The sequence below is a fragment of the Triticum urartu genome, chromosome 6A, assembly GCF_056163025.1.
Source record: "Triticum urartu cultivar PI428250 chromosome 6A, HENAU_Tu73, whole genome shotgun sequence".
In the NCBI taxonomy this organism is placed as follows: domain Eukaryota; kingdom Viridiplantae; phylum Streptophyta; class Magnoliopsida; order Poales; family Poaceae; genus Triticum; species Triticum urartu.
This window is the reverse complement of record NC_141878.1, coordinates 518,214,943-518,232,299: the sequence shown is the minus strand read 5'-3', so window position 1 is coordinate 518,232,299 and position 17,357 is coordinate 518,214,943. Positions and strand designations below refer to the sequence as shown.

Below are 17,357 nucleotides of genomic sequence, written 5' to 3'. Positions count from 1 at the left end.
AAAGAGGCTACAATTGATCCCCTATACTTGTGGGTTATCAATGGAACATTTCCCATAGCTTGGAAAGACATCTCTAAAGAACAGGAGGCCAAGGTCCATCAACCCACTCTACAACATCACAATTCACACCATTTTCCTGCATTTGTAATTGTGATAAGTTATTAGAAGTGGACTAGTAGCTTATTTCAATTCCATGATTAACTTGATAAACTTGAAATTTCTAACAATGAATAAAATAAATGAGATATGATAAGTTATTACAATGCCATGATTGAGTTTCCAAAGTAACAATCTCCTGCATCATATCAAACATCAGTGAACATCCATAGCAGAAAACTTAATTGGCATCTAACCTGGACCGGGCAGCCTTAGAAATGCCTTCCTGTCACAATGCCTTCAAAAGCAACACGCTTAATAGGCCTCATTTGGTGCAGAATGCACTTGGGTTGAGCAAGCTCAAGTTGGCCACAGAAAAGGGGCTCCACAATGGTGTTTGGTTCCTCCTGCAACCAAAATAACCAACAAGCACTGGTTTCAATCTGCACTCAATACCATAATCAACTTGCACTGTTCATTAAACACGAACACTAAAAAATCCCCAAATCAGCATGAACCCTAACACTGTACAGAGATGAACCCTGGGTTACCTCAATCCTACAATCAAACCCCACCCTCACTAATCAAGACCAATATCACACACACAACAACAACACTACACTCAGTAAGATCCATGGCGGTAGCCTAGGCCTACTAGCACCTAACCCTAACCCTAGGTGGCAAAGAACTTACCATAAGTCCCATGTCCATGCTGACGACCTGGCAGTCCTCCTCCGAGCTTGTTTCCTCGTCGTTCCAGGAAGGCATTGCGGCAAGGAGGTCGACGGCGACCGGCCTCGAAGACGGCAAGCGGCGGCGAGCTAGTATTGGAGCAGGGGAGTGAGAGCAGGGGAGGGAGCGAGCAGGTGTGCCCGACCAACCGAGGGGGTATATTTACCCCAGTTCCGACCGGGCTGGTCGGCTAACGGCCGTTAACTGCCGCGCCGGGCCACGTGGGCTGACAGGTGGGCCCAGCTCGTCAGGAAAATGGTTAAATCTCTAGTCACAACGGGTTTGGGTTTTTTGAAATAGCCGACCGCTCGTTTGGTAGCTTTCTGAGAAAAAAATAAAAAGTGGTAGTTTTTTGGAACCCTAGGCTGTAAAATAGTAGTTCTATGCTATTTACTCCATTGGGAGGGAAGGAAATTCTCCTAAAAGCAGTCATACAATCTATTCCTGTTTTTGATATGTCTGTATTCAATATCCCTAAAAAAATATGCAAGGAAATGACAGATGCAATGGCCGAGTTCTGGTGGGGAGATACAGAGGAAATTAAGCGTATGCACTGGATGGCATGGTGGAGAATGTGTATTCCTAAGAAGGATGGAGGTATGGGCTTTCGGGACCTACACTCTTTTAATTTGGCAATGCTTAGTATGTGGTGATTGCAAATTGGGGCTGTTTACCTGTGTTTAGTCATCTTCAGCAGAGTGGATCATCTTCAGGTTTCCGTCCCAGATCATGGAGGAATCGCCCTCTTGGTTGGCGCTTATTCCCGTTTCCTCTAGCTATTCTCCCCCTCTGCAGTGCATTTTTGTAGTGGATATTACACTGAAAATAATAGTGGAGTTATTATTGTAATTTTATAACTTTTCAATGTAATATTTAGTGCTCCAGAGCTTAATTTGTCATGTCATTTTAGGTGTGTGTGCTTTGATGACATCATCCTGATCCTTTCCTTTTCTTTTCCTATTGCTTTAGCTTAGTGCACATGTACATGGTAAAGCTTGCCTGTAACTTTGGGTTTTTTGCCCTCCTTTTTGTTGCTTCTTTGTCCGAGCGGGAAAAGTTGGGTTGTGGACCCGTTAAGATCATGATGTTGGTGGTGTTTAAGAGTTGGTGTGTGGACCCGTTTAAGCTCGTGATGCTGGTGTGCTTAAAATCGGGGGCAAGTAGGAACTAACAGCAGACATGAGACACGGGACAGGGAGACACTTGTCATTCTGTAATAGGTTGGAAAATCTGACCAAAAATGAATTCGTTTTCATCCGGATGTAAAACAGACAATCCCAATAATTAAAACATAGCCGGTTGCTTCACAATATGAATACAAGTATGGCACATACATAAATTTGTTCAGGAAATACAATGTGAGCAACTATTCAGATTTAGTAATCTACAACAAAATCAGATTTAATACTCAAGGTTTAGGAAATGAGCGACCTTCGACAATTGAGTCATTTCTTTTCCTTTCTGTAGTATGACTGAACTTGTATCTTAAACCATCGTCATCTCAGCTTATGTCTGGGCATGTGATAAAATTCAAAATTGTCGATGGGCACACAACACGGTTCTTCATTGGGAAATAATCTATGAATTCATATGGTGTTTTTCTTGTTTTAATTATTACTCCCTTCATCCAGAATTACTTGTCGGAGAAATAGATGTTTCTAGATGTATTTTAGTTCTTGATACATCCATTTTTGCGACAAGTAATTCCGAACAGAGGAAGTACATGACAACAAGCTTTTTTCCTTTGAAATGGATACATGACAATGAAAGAAAAACAATGGCTGATATTTAACAAACCTAGATTGATTTTGTTTTGGATCCACCGAGTAGAACTTGGGGAATAGGACCTGCGGGATGTGCCTTTTGATCCATCGGTTGATTGTCGTTTTGACCAGTTGGGGCGGGAAAAAATTATATGAGACCAGGTTTCACGAGCTAGCAGGCAAAACCCACCTTGATGGATGACACGTGGCATTCATAAATCATAAAGCATCTAATCTCTCCCCCCTGATTTCAAGTGGGAGGTGGGGTAGATGCTTTGTGATTTGTAAATGCCACATGTCATCCATCAGGGTAGGTCTCACATGCTAGCCCATGAGACCTGGTCTCATATAATTCTTTTCCATTGGGGCGTATTGAAGAATTGAGAGACTTAGATATAGATTTTCAGAACTGAAGAAGAAAGGGGCTTGCAATCTGTGTGAGGAACCTCCGCTGCCGATGACAATATGCGAGTGCCCTATTTGCTTTGGTAATACGGAGCAGATGTCACCAAGAGATCATATCATAATTATTACACATTTCTATTTGGCGTCCTCAGCGCTCTTTAAAGGCAATTTGACAAACCGGCGCACACCCCCTCCTTCGGCCTGGGCTTGGGCCATTTACGTTTTTGTTTGTTCTTTTTTTCAACCTTCAAAAAAATGTGTGTAATTCTAACCACGACAACCAGCTCGGACACACCACACCTTATGTGACTACCTACCTTTTTTGTGTGCAGCAACTTGTAACACTAAAAAGAGGACTCCGTTTTTTTTTGTTTTTTTTGGCCGGTTTTTCTTTGGGTTCTACTTGGGTTTTTTTTGCACGTCAACTTGTAGCTCTAAAAGTTCGTGGAGTTTTTTCAAATCTGTGAACTTTTTTGAAAATTGATGACCTTTTTCTAATGCGGGATTTTATTTTCAAAATAGATGAACTAATGAATAGTTTTTCAGAATTCATGAATAAATTTCGAAGTTTCATGAACATTTTTAACAAAATCATGAACTTTTTCTATTTTGTGAACATTTTTAAAATTTGTGAAATGTTTTTCAAATTGGTGAACTATATTCAAATTCATGAACTCTTTTGAATTTGGGAACATTTTTCAAATTCACAGCACGTGCTCGCAGGAGAAAAAAATGCTTGTTTTTCTCTTTTGAAAAAAAATCGCTAGATGGGTCTAATGATTTTTTTTGAACTTGTGGCACACTTTATTCAACTCAAATAAGGGATACATCAGAAACAAGTTCAGCTAGAATAAACTGTGGAGGATCATTATCCCACGAGATTATAGAATTATAACCGTAACAACATCTAGCTAACTTGTGTGCCACTTGGTTTGCCCCTCTTGGACAATGAGCATAGGATACTGACCCAATTCTTTGAGCTAATATAAAGCAGTCACTCAAAATCGCCGAATAAGGACCCAGAATGTCCACTTCCCCCTTGCATGCTAAGATAATTTCGAGGCAGTCTGATTCAAAAGTGATATTGGAACATCCAAGTTGGTCTACAAGCATCATACCATTTTTCAATGCCATCGCCTCGGCGGAAGGGGCGTCGAGAACGTGACTAACCAGGGACGATGAACCAGCCAAAGCCTGTCCATGTTGGTTTCGAAGAACGGCCGCAGTAGCCCCGCATCCATCCTCCATAAAGCATGCGTCCACGTTCATCTTATACATGTTGTGACAAGGTTTAGACCACTTCCCTTCAGTAATTTGGCCAGCACTCGAAGCCCCCGCATAATTCGTTGTTATTGCATGTATAGCCAGTGCTGACTTAGGAGGACTCGCCACCACTTCCCCCTTCATGGATTCCCTTCGTTGCCACCATATGTACCAGGCACCAACCAATATGATCTCTTGGAAGCCAATATGTTTCAATATAGCAGACTTTCGCCTTTTATCTTGGAGTAAACTCTCAAGGATGACACATCCAGACCGTCTAATGCTTCAGCATGTGCAATCGTCTCCTGAAGGCCAAAGGATAGCCAAACTTCTTTTGCACGATCACAAGTAAACATGAGGTGCTTCAGGTCTTCTGCACCCCTTTTACAGATCGGACAGAGCCCAGAGACTGGAATGTGCCAGTTTGCGAGAACTGACATGCCCGAAATAATTCCATGCAATGCCTTCCAGCTAACGATTTTAATTTTGCTTGGCACTTGTAGCTTCCAAAGAATCTCCCAAACTGGGTTTAAAGCAGATGGTCCATCATCACATCTTCTTATACATGCTCCAAACTGGTGTTCCCACTCCGTATAGGTGGCCTTTGTTTGAGCTAGGCCCCCTTTGTTTGGGCTACAGATTCCTGAGAATCACTTTGCTATGGATTCCTGAGAATCAGCTATGGCTCTGGATTCCTGAGAATCAGAATCTGACTGTTTGTTTACCCTGTTGTCTGTCAGCTTTAGGAGTTGTGGGTGTTGTGAAATGTCAGTAACGCCCTCGACTGCTGACTATAATGTTTATATGCGGATTAAAGCACAAATTATATGTTTTGACTTGATAAAGTGAGAACTAGCACAAAAACAAAATATATACATTTTTTTAGAAATGACATGATGGTATGAATATATAATCTGAAACATGCATATGAAATGTAACATCCAAAAAAAGAATCAACCCTCGTAGTCTTACATACGAAATATATCATCCACATATGGACCAACCATCATAGTTTTACATACGCGCACATATCATCCAAAATATGTACTAACCATCAGTCTTACATACGTACACATATAACCCAAAATATGCACTAGGTATCATAGACTCATCAAGTAATATGTGAAATTATACTTGATCCGCCATCAATCCATCAGCAATCGCCTCGCGTGTTGCTTTCATGATTGCATCATCACCAACCACAATATTGGACACATGTCCTGTGGGTAGAGGTTGTAAATTCCCTGGCATGTAGTTCTCATCACGATCACATTTGTCAAACTCCAAGTCTCTCAAATTGCTTTCCCTAATGCAATTATGAAGTGCCATGCATGCAATGATGATTCGAGCTTGCTTCTCAGGAGGGTAACTTGGCATTTTTTGTAAAATACGCCATTTCATCTTCCAGACACCAAATGAACGCTCAATAACATTGCGTAGAGATGAATGTGCAAAGTTAAATGTTTCTTTTTTCCCATTCGGTGGGAGACCTTGGCGAAATTCTGGCACATGGTACTTTTGCCCTTTGTATGGAGCCAAATATCCATCACAATTGGGATAACCCGAGTCAACAAGATAGTACCTCCCTGCATAAAGTAAAAGTTTGCACAAGGGATCAACAAGATAACTAAAACAATATTGCCGTGCACATGTAAGTGAAAGGGATACCTATAGGTGGATGTGGAAACCTATCTGCATACTTCACCAAAGTATCTCTGAATATCCTTGTGTCATGTGCTGACCCTGGCCATCCCGCGACAATAGAAGTGAATCTCATGTCAAAGTCACACACGGCCATGATATTCTGTGTTGGGTATCCATGTCGACCAACATGGTTGACGATCTCATCATTTGGAACAATTACAGGAATATGTGACCCATCAATCGCACCTATGCAACCATCAAAGTGAGGTGCAAATCTCGCATCCCGAAACCTATCATGTACAACTCTGAACTCCGGATCAGTTGGTCGAATGATGTCTACAGCCATGTCATTCAAGCATTTCAATACTTCATTGAATTTGCGATGTATAACTTCAGTTGATCTCTTGAAACGATTCTCCACTTGGCTTACGGATTGGGGCCCCCCAACCGTCCAGAGAAACATACCCAATGCTTCTTCTGAACTCATGTTTCTTGTTCCCTTCAAGCCATATGTGTGTACAAGTGTACGATGCAACCTATCAAAACAAGGCTTGTACATTCTGAACATGTTATAGCAATCTTTTGGAGTACTCAAGTTCTCCGTAACCCACTGTTGTCCGGTCATTATCGGAACTCTTCTCTTCTTTTTCATGAGATACTTCTCACTGTACATGATACCAACAAGTGCAGCCATCATGTATTTTTTTCTCCTTTGCCTCCTTGAGGTTGGCATAGCATCAGAATCAGTTTTGGACTCTTCACTATGGTTGTCACTTGTGCTCATCTACATAAACACAGAAATATTATGAACACATGCATGTCAGGATCAACACAAGCGATAACATAAGCATAAATATTGTTCATCTAACATGAAGGAAAATATTTTTTAACAAGTACCAAGTGACATAACATGAAGGGAAATATTGTTCATCAGGTCTCAAGTGACATAACAAGAAAGGAAATATAGTTCAACAGGTCTCAAGCGACATAACTTAAAGAAAGGGAATAACATATTCATGATCACACGTCTAAAGTGTAATCCTAATGCCTATTTCGCTCTTCATACATCCTCCTAAGCCAATTCTTCTTCCCGTCGCTAGTCTTCATATTGTTAAAGAAACAACGATTTTCAAACTTCACAAACAACTTGGTTGCTATGAAGTACTCATCACTTGCTTCATTGGCTCCACATGCCACAACTTCTTCCATTATCTTTTCAATTTCAGCAGCAACACTATTCTTATGTGAGTTCATCACGACATCTTCACTAATCAAGTGGTCAACCATGCGCTTGAAGTCCCTTTGAACAGGATTCTTTTTTCTAGAACATCCATCTATCTTCAATGGCCCTTTCTTTGCCTTCTTGGCTTGGGTAGTCTGCACTTCTTCCTCCTCGGTTTCATCTTCTTCAAGATCAAGCACTTCATGCTCACCACCTGGCATCATAGAAGTTTCGCCTGTAACATTGATTTTCTCATACATGATGCTCATTTGGTTCAGATTTTCAGGACCACATTTACGAAACTGCAAGATGTCCTTGTTTTCCTGCATAAGTAATTCATTTGGCACTTGTCAACAAAAAGTTCTAGTGCAATATTAGCCACAAGACAATTTGATCCTGACATCTCGAGTTAGATGAACAATATTTCCCTTCATGTTATGTCACTTGGTACTTGTTAAAAAATATTTTCCTTCATGTTAGATGAACAATATTTATGCTTATGTTATCGCTTGTGTTGATCCTGACATGCATGTGTTCATAATATTTCTGTGTTTATGTAGATGAGCACAAGTGACAACCATAGTGAAGAGTCCAAAACTGATTCTGATGCTATGCCAACCTCAAGGAGGCAAAGGAGAAAAAAATACATGATGGCTGCACTTGTTGGTATCATGTACAGTGAGAAGTATCTCATGAAAAAGAAGAGAAGAGTTCCGATAATGACCGGACAACAGTGGGTTACGGAGAACTTGAGTACTCCAAAAGATTGCTATAACATGTTCAGAATGTACAAGCCTTGTTTTGATAGGTTGCATCGTACACTTGTACACACATATGGCTTGAAGGGAACAAGAAACATGAGTTCAGAAAAAGCATTGGGTATGTTTCTCTGGACGGTTGGGGGGCCCCAATCCGTAAGCCAAGTGGAGAATCGTTTCAAGAGATCAACTGAAGTTATACATCGCAAATTCAATGAAGTATTGAAATGCTTGAATGACATGGCTGTAGACATCATTCGACCAACTGATCCGGAGTTCAGAGTTGTACATGATAGGCTTTGGGATGCGAGATTTGCACCTCACTTTGATGGTTGCATAGGTGCGATTGATGGGTCACATATTCCTGTAATTGTTCCAAATGATGAGATCGTCAACCATGTTGGTCGACATGGATACCCAACACAGAATATCATGGCCGTGTGTGACTTTGACATGAGATTCACTTCTATTGTCGCGGGATGGCCAGGGTCAGCACATGACACAAGGATATTCAGAGATACTTTGGTGAAGTATGCAGATAGGTTTCCACATCCACCTATAGGTATCCCTTTCACTTACATGTGCACGGCAATATTGTTTTAGTTATCTTGTTGATCCCTTGTGCAAACTTTTACTTTATGCAGGGAGGTACTATCTTGTTGACTCAGGTTATCCCAATTGTGATGGATATTTGGCTCCATACAAAGGGCAAAAGTACCATGTGCCAGAATTTCGCCAAGGTCTCCCACTGAATGGGAAAAAAGAAACATTTAACTTTGCACATTCATCTCTACGCAATGTTATTGAGCGTTCATTTGGTGTCTGGAAGATGAAATGGCGTATTTTACAAAAAATGCCAAGTTACCCTCCTGAGAAGCAAGCTCGAATCATCATTGCATGCATGGCAGTTCATAATTGCATTAGGGAAAGCAATTTGAGAGACTTGGAGTTTGACAAATGTGATCGTGATGAGAACTACATGCCAGGGAATTTACAACCTCTACCCACAGGACATGTGTCCAATATTGTGGTTGGTGATGATGCAATCATGAAAGCAACACGCGAGGCGATTGCTGATGGATTGATGGCGGATCAAGTATAATTTCACATATTACTTGATGAGTCTATGATACCTAGTGCATATTTTGGGTTATATGTGTACGTATGTAAGACTGATGGTTAGTACATATTTTGGATGATATGTGCGTGTATGTAAGACTATGATGGTTGGTCCATATGTGGATGATATATTTCGTATGTAAGACTATGAGGGTTGATTCTTTTTCTGGATGTTACATTTCATATGCATGTTTCAGATTATATATTCATACCATCATGTCATTTCTAAAAAAATGTATATATTTTGTTTTTGTGCTAGTTCTCACTTTATCAAGTCAAAACAGATAATTTGTGCTTTAATCCGCATATAAACATTATAGTCAGCAGTCGAGGGCGTTACTGACATTTCACAACACCCACAACTCCTAAAGTTGATAGACAACAGGGTAAACAAACAGTCAGATTCTGATTCTCAGGAATCCAGAGCCACAGCTGATTCTCAGGAATCCATAGCAAAGTGATTCTCAGGAATCTGTAGCCCAAACAAAGGGGGCCATAGTATGCAGACGAGACTGAAAATGAGAACGACCGAGTCTTGTGCCAGGCAATAAAGTCCTCAGTTATATGTGTGCTCAACGGGATCTTCAAGATTCGTTCAGCATCCACTGAGATAAAATTGTCTCGAATCAACACTTCATCCCAACTTCCTGTACACAGATTAATCAATTCATTTACCGTTTGCAGAAGACACATGCCCCTCCTTGAAATCACCTTCCTGGATGGGCTACTAGGGATCCATGATCTTCCCAAATATTGATTAGACTTCCTGAACCCACTCTCCAGATATACCCTCTCTTGAAAGTTTGTAAACCTGCTACAATGCTTTGCCAAGTAAATGAAGATCCCTTCTTAGGACTCGCCTTTAATAGATCCCCATCAGGGTAATACTTAGCTCGTAGCACACGAGCACACAGAGTTTCAGGATTTGATATCAATCTCCAACTTTGCTTAGCAAGCATAGCTAGATTAAATGTGTGTAGGTCTCTGAACCCCATGCCACCATTTTTCTTGGGAATACACATCTTCCACCATGCCCACCAGTGCATCTTATTTTTCTCCTCTGTATCACCCCACCAAAACCCAGCAATGGCGTCAGAAATTTCCTTACAAATTTTCTTTGGGATCTTGAAAACTGACATGGCAAAAATTGGGAGGGACTGAACTATAGCTTTAATCAGGATCTCTTTACCCCCAAGGGATAAGATCTTTTCCTTCCAGCCATGCAGTTTGTTAATCACCCACTCTACCAAATACATGAAGCTGTCACTTCTATCGACACCCACCATGGCAGGAAGGCCCAGATATCTATCAGACATTGCTTCAGTCATGATGTTGAGTTCAATACATATATCAGCTTTTAGTTGGGCATCCACATTTGGGCTGAAGAATATACTACACTTAGCTTCACTAACCATTTGACCAGAGTTTGCACAATAAATATCAAGTACTTGTCTCAATGAGGTTGCAGTAATCAAATCAGCTTTCATGAGGATTAAGGAGTCATCAGCAAATAACAAATGTGAAACTGATGGTGCATTTCTGCATACCCTTACCCCCTCGATGCCACGAACCTCCTCTGCATGAGCCAACAAACTTGATAACCCTTCCGCGCACAGTAAAAATAAGTACGGAGAGAGAGGGTCCCCCTAACAGAGTCCCCTAGTAGGAATGTGAAATGACATGCGGTGCCCCCATGTGTGGTTTTGGTAATTGATGACAATCTCTATGGACTAACGGTTGCCTTGAGTTATATTTGAAGCATTTGTCCATAGGATTGTCTTGAAGTCCATGTGTTGGTTTCAAGGAGTTTATGAGATGGCCAAAGTGCTTTTCAAGGAATTATCCAAAGATTGGTCATGTGTGAGTTGAGATGGCCAAAGTGCTTTTCAAGGAATTATCCAAAGATTGGTCATGTGTGAGTTGAGATGGCCAAAGTGCTTTTCAAGGAATTATCCAAAGATTGGTCATGTGTGAGTTGAGCTTATTGCAAGCATGTCTTGAAGACGAAGATTGTGTGATCATTCATGTTTACCTTCAAGACATCATCCAAATGAAGAGAGTTGGAAAGATTCAATGTTGATCAAGACTAAGTCAAGAGTGAATCAAGTTGATCAACTCACAAAGCGTAGAAGAAGTACCGAGAGGGATCAAGTGATCCCATGGTATGGTAAGCATTGTCCATTACGCTTTGTGTACTAACCCATGGTCTACGTGAGAGTTCTTTGTGGGGTTAGGTATGTTTCCATGGTCTTGCGTCAAGAGGAAGATCTCATACAACCCATGGAGGATGACATCAAGTGGTGATCGTCATCAAGTTTGCAGTGTGCAAGTTCAAGTGGAGCAACTCGAAGAGTGGCTCATCCATAATGGAGTATGGGGGGGCAATAAATCTTGAAGCTTGCCGTCCATTGTGGTGACAATGGAATTGTGAAGATGTGCCAAAGAGTGGCTCACCCATAGTGGAGTATGGGGGAGCAATCAACTCATCGAGCCAACACAATCAAGAAAGGTGGTCCAACTTGAGGAAGTCAAGATCGTCATCATCTAGCTCAAGTGGACTATGTGCAAGGCAAAGGTTTGCCCTTGATAGGTTTTCTATTTTACCGGTCTCATAGTGGTAGTTGGGAGACCGGGTTGTAGGATCGATTGACGTACTATCAAGGGGGGCTCTCTAGGGAGTAGCTTGATCGTATCATTAGTCGAGAGCTCAAACCATTGCATCCTTACATCATCTTTCTTGGTTCTTGTTTGGTTCCATTTGTGAGTCTTAGAGCTTATGGTCATCTTGATGACAAGCTTGAGTTCATCGAAAACGGAGTTCGCATGCATCTTCTATGATGTTTTCGGTGTTGGAGGTTTTACCGGTCTTTCCGAGGAAGGGTTCTCACCATTTTATTATGGTCCTTTTCTCATTTGCTTCTTATTGATATTTCTCTCTAGATTGTGTTAGCCCTTGTCATTAGCTTTCCAACAAACTTGGTTTCATTGAATTCGGAGCTCGTATGCGAAAGTTGTGGCTGCTTTGATATTGCCTGTTTTACACAGAGAGATTGTACCGCCCCATGGAGAGGTTGTACCGCTTGACCGGTACAACCGGTGTTTGGAGCGGTTGTACCGCTCCAGAATTGGTCCGGAGGTTGTACCGGTCATGTACCGCTCTACCACCGGACTGGTCTCTGTTGTGGTGCGGTTGTTGGGCGGTTGTGGGCCGGTTGTACCGCTTATTGCCTGTTACCGGTTGTACCGGTGCTCACAGAGATTGTACCGCTCCTATGTTATTCTGTACATAACGGGCAGATTCGTGGGGACCTATTTAAGGGGGTCTTCTTCCTCAATGGTTCTCTATCTCTTGAGCTCATTTTTGCCCCCATTGTTGAACTTCTTTGAGCTTGCTAACTCTCAATCCCTCCATGGATTCTTGCTAGTTTTTGAGGGAAAAGAGAGAGGAGATCTAGATCTACATTTCCACCAATCACTTTCTCCTCTATGTGAGGGGAACCCCTTGGATCTAGATCTTGGAGTTCTTGGTGTTCTCCTTCTGGTTCTTCCTCTCATTTTCCTCCCTAGCATTAGTTGCTCCGGTGGGATTTGAGAGAGAAGGACTTATGCACTCCGTGTGCCCTTGCCATTGCATTTGGTGCATCGGTTTGAGTTCTCCACGGTGATATGTGGAAGTGAAGTTTGAGAAGCTTATTACTCTTGGGTCTTTGGGCACCCTAGAGCTTGTTCCTCTTGGTTGCCTTGGTGCCCTAGACGGTTGGTGTTGTTCGGAGCTCAATCATTGTGGTGTAAAGCTCCGGGCAAGCGTCGGGGTCTCCAATTAGGTTGTGGAGATCGCCCCGAGCAATTTGATGGGTACCGGTGACCGCCCCCAAGGGTTGCCAAAGTGTACGGGTTCGGTGACCGCCCCCAAGGGTTGCCATTTGTACGGGTTCGGTGACCGCCCTCAAGGGTCCCTTAGTGGAATCACGGCATCTTGCATTGTGCGAGGGCGTGAGGAGATTACGGTGGCCCTAGTGGCTTCTTGGGGAGCATTGTGCCTCCACACCGCTCCAAACAGAGATTAGCATCCACAAGGGTGTGAACTTCGGGATACATCGTCGTCTTCGCGTGCCTCGGTTATCTCTTACCCGAGCTCTTTACTTATGCACTTTACTTTGTGATAGCCATATTGTTTCTTGTCATATATCTTGCTATCACCTAGTAGTTTATCTTGCTTAGCATAAGTTGTTGGTGCACATAGGTGAGCCTAGTTGTTGTAGGTTTTGTGCTTGACAAATTAACCGCTAGGTTTATTCCGCATTTGTTCAAGCCTAAACCGTAATTATTTTAAAACGCCTATTCACCCCCCCCCCTCTAGGCGACATCCACGATCTTTCAATTGGTATCAGAGCCTCGTCTCTCTTTATTAGGCTTTACCGCCTAGAGAGTAAAGATGTCGACTAGGGGATTAGGATTCTCTGACACTCGTAGTTTCGATGGCACAAATTTTGATGTTTGGGTAATTCGCATGCTTAATCTCTTTAGGGTCATGGACCCAAATTTAGAGCAAATTCTAGATATGGGTTTTTCTCCTCCAAAGGATCCCCAAAGATTATCTTTAGAGGATGAGAAAAACTCTTATCTCAATGCTCAAGCTTCTAATGTGCTTTTCGATGCTTTGAGCAATGTAGTTATATTTCAACTCATGCCGTTTCGGGATGCTCATGAGTTGTGGACGAAGCTTCAAGAAAAATATGGTGTGTCCAAGATTTGTGGGGATGATTGTTCTCCCTCCACCTCCGGTCGTATAGTCTTCTCAACTTCTTCTACTTCACCTACATGTGGTTTGCCACAAGGTAATGATATGGTGAGTAGTGTTGGTCATTGCAATGATGATAGTATGCTTATTGTGGATGATCCTTCATCACTATCTTATTGCAATGCTCCTTCTTTGGGCTTTAACACTTCGAGCACTCGAAATGTTTCACATGCTTGTGTTGAAAGTCCTTGCATGTCATGTAGAAATTGCTTGACTAAATCTCATGATGATATGTTTACTATGTCTTGTTGCCATGATAAAAATGCATATATGTCCTCGAATTGTTGTGCTAACAATGTAGAGGAAACCCAACACCTCATGGAACAAGATGTGGTCTTGAATGGTGCTTCAACGGATCCTACATCATCATCTATTGCATTTTGCCTTATGGCCAAGGCTTCAAAGGTATCTCCCACTTTGAATCCCAATATATCTTGTGATGATGGCAAGAGTGATGATGATGTTGATTATGATGAAGAGAATGATAATGTTGCCTCCTTAAAAACTAAGGGGGGAATGATTTTTAAAGCTCTTCACAAAAATAAACTTGCTTGTTTCAACTTCATGGAAATCATGTCTATTGCCATTGAAGGCAAGAAATACATTGAGGAGTTGGAATCTCATCTAGAGGAGCATGAGGTCACCATTGAGAAAATGGAAGCTCATGAGCGTGATTACGCAAATGAGATCGCGGAGCTATCTCAAGCTCTTGAACATGAACAAACCTCATCCGAATCTCTTGAGGAGACCTTTGCTATAGAATTATCTAGAATAAAGGAATCTCATGATAGAGCACTCGAGTTGGCCAATGATTTCAAAACTAAAAATGCTAAGCTTGAAGTTGCTCGTGCTAGACTCCTTGAGGATTTTGAGCACCTCGAAAATGGCTCAAGGGTCATCAAGGGTGAGCTCATAAAACTCACCGAGTCTCATGCTCAACTTGAAGCTTCTTACTTAAAAGAGCTTGCCAAGGTGTCCTCTCCTATTGTTGTTAATGATGATGCTTGGGATACTAACTCTATTACTTGTGAAGCATCCATTTTGAAGGAGAATGTTGAGCTTCGGGCTCAACTTGAGTTGCTATCTAGCAATTATGGAATGTTGGAAGAAAATCATGTAAAGCTCACAAGCTCTCATGATGATCTTCTAGTATCCCATAATGTGCAAAAATTAGCTCATGAGGCCATGCTTGCTAAGGTAACATCTAGTGAGCCTCATGTGGATACTAGCACTACTTCTAGTCAAAATGCTATATTGCCATGTGCTAGTCCTTGTAATTCATGTACTCACAATGTTGGTACATCTTGTGATGAATTGCTTTCCTTGCCGTGTTGTTCTAACGATGAAGCTTATACTTCCTCTAGTACTTGTGTTGAGACTAACCGTGTAGAGGAAATCAAAGAGCTCAAGGCCCAAGTCACTTCTTTGAAGAAAGACTTGGAAAAGAGTCATGAAGGGAAATCCACACTCAACAATATCTTGAGTGTGCAAAAATCCCCCAATGACAAAGGTGGACTTGGATTCAACTCCAATAAGAAGAAGTCCAACATGATCAAGAAGAAGGGCCAAGAACAAGTCAAGAATTCGGCCAAGATTATTTGCTTCAAGTGCAAAATTGAAGGTCATCATGTTAGATCTTGCCCATTGAAGAAGAAGTCCGTTAATGACAAGCAACAAGGGAAGAGGCCACAAGTTCATTCTCATGCTAAACCTCAAGTTGAAGAAAGGCCTCTTCTCAAGAAGACTCAAGCTTATGCTTCTCAAGTTGAGAAATCAAGTGAGAAGAAAGTGAGGAGTAGACGTTGCTACCTATGTCGCGAGAAAGGTCACCTCGCCTCTTCATGCACTAGTGGTAACTTATCCAACCCAATTATTATTGATGATGTCTATTCTCTTGGGAAGGATAAGGTTGGCAATGTGGTTGCCAAGTTTGTTGGTACTCAAAGTGGTTTGAAGCAAAGAACCATTTGGGTAGCCAAGCCTATTGTGACTAACCTCTTAGGACCCAACTTGGTTGGGGACCAACAAGCTCAAACTTGATCAATAGGTGATGTTGGAGGTCATTGGAGACTTGGCTACATTATGAAGAATTAAGGGTACTTCATCATTCTTATTGTCTCAAGCCAAGTCAATTGAATCATCAAGATTATATCTTATATCCAATGTGCCTCCTTGCGGTAACTTGTACCGCAATTGCTTACATTTAAAGTTACTTGCCCCCTTGCATGTTTTGGTTTTGTTCCTTGCATGTGTTTGTATATGTTGTGCTTCCAACTTGATTATCTTGAGCAATCAAGTATGTGTGTGTTGGTTTGCACATCATGTACGTGTGTGTCATGCGTTGAGCCTTTTGCATCTTGTTCTTTTCTTAGTTGGCTCTTGTGAGAGATTAATGGAATATCCCATTATGGGGGAGTGATGTGCTTTGTGCACCTCACAATCCTATATATGTGTGTACATGAGTAATACCATCTAGTATTGATATTTCAAGATTATCTAGTCGCTATGTGGTATGTCTTCTCATGAGAAAATCAAATTCTATATTGTCCATTAATTATCTCGTGTTGGTTCGTTATTTTGCCTCTTGTTTATCTTTAATTGGTATCACATTATGGGGGAGTAATATGCTATGTGTATATTACTAGCCTAGAAAATGTGTACATTTGAGATATTGTCACCTAGAATTGATATTGTAAATTATCTTGTTCCTAGGTGGCATGTTAGCTCTACAAGTTGCAATTTGCTTTTTGTTTGGTGTGAAGATTATGTCAGATATCCTTGTTATCTACCACCGGGAATTATTCCCAAATACTTCTTGTCTTTTGACAATTGGTACTCACTTATGTGTGGTAGAAATTATTGATCATCTTTACATTGGCCTTTGCTTTATCTCTTGCCTAGGGTTGTGTCAACTCCCATTGTATTCCATACCACTTGTGGATCTTGTTAATTTCTTGACCTTGTTTAGTGTTTTCTAGATATAGTGAAAGGGGTGATCCCACCTCGTGCATTTTGTATTCAAATGCAAATTCTCTATAATGCACTAGTCTTGGGGGAGCTATCCTATTCTCTATAAAACACTCATCTTGTGATCCTTATCAAGTGTGTGTTTGTGGAAGGCAAGCCGTTTCTTTTTGGTACTTTTTGCCATCATGAAACTTTGTAGAGGGCTTGGTTTGTTTGGAACCATTCTCTCTTTTGGGAGTTTGACATCTTTCTTTTTGAGTGTATCAATGGATATCTCATTCCTTGATGTATCTTTTATGGATATCCTCCAAGTGATGATTTATTCATTTGGTATCTTTTCTTCGCTTGGTATTTCTTTGTCTTTTGGTCTCGGTTCTTGAAAGTCTTGAGCATGCATATTTACTTCTTGTAGTTTCTTTGGCATGTTTTCTTTCTTTGACCCAATATATAGGGGGAACTCCACCAAGTCTCAAATTGGATGAGATGTGCATGAAATTCATTTTCATATCTATATGCACATATTTATGTGGAGTTTGTCCTATGTGTTGTTGGTTCTCTAACTCTTTGGTCCCAATGATTTTGGGTAC

At 41.3% G+C, this 17,357-nt stretch overlaps 1 protein-coding gene across 1 annotated transcript; it reads right to left on the bottom strand.

Annotated features, from left to right (window-relative positions):
- Positions 1-6,824: 6,824 nt before the first annotated feature.
- On the bottom strand, positions 6,825-7,454 carry LOC147966033 (uncharacterized). Its single transcript, XM_087530697.1, has one exon. It carries the CDS (start codon positions 7,452-7,454, stop codon positions 6,945-6,947), a length of 510 nt encoding a protein of 169 aa, XP_087386823.1. The 3' UTR covers positions 6,825-6,944.
- Positions 7,455-17,357: the final 9,903 nt, after the last annotated feature.

Bases quoted from the DNA above. Each gene is read 5' to 3' on its own strand.
- LOC147966033 (XM_087530697.1), bottom strand. From the start codon at position 7,454: ATGCAGGAAAACAAGGACATCTTGCAGTTTCGTAAATGTGGTCCTGAA.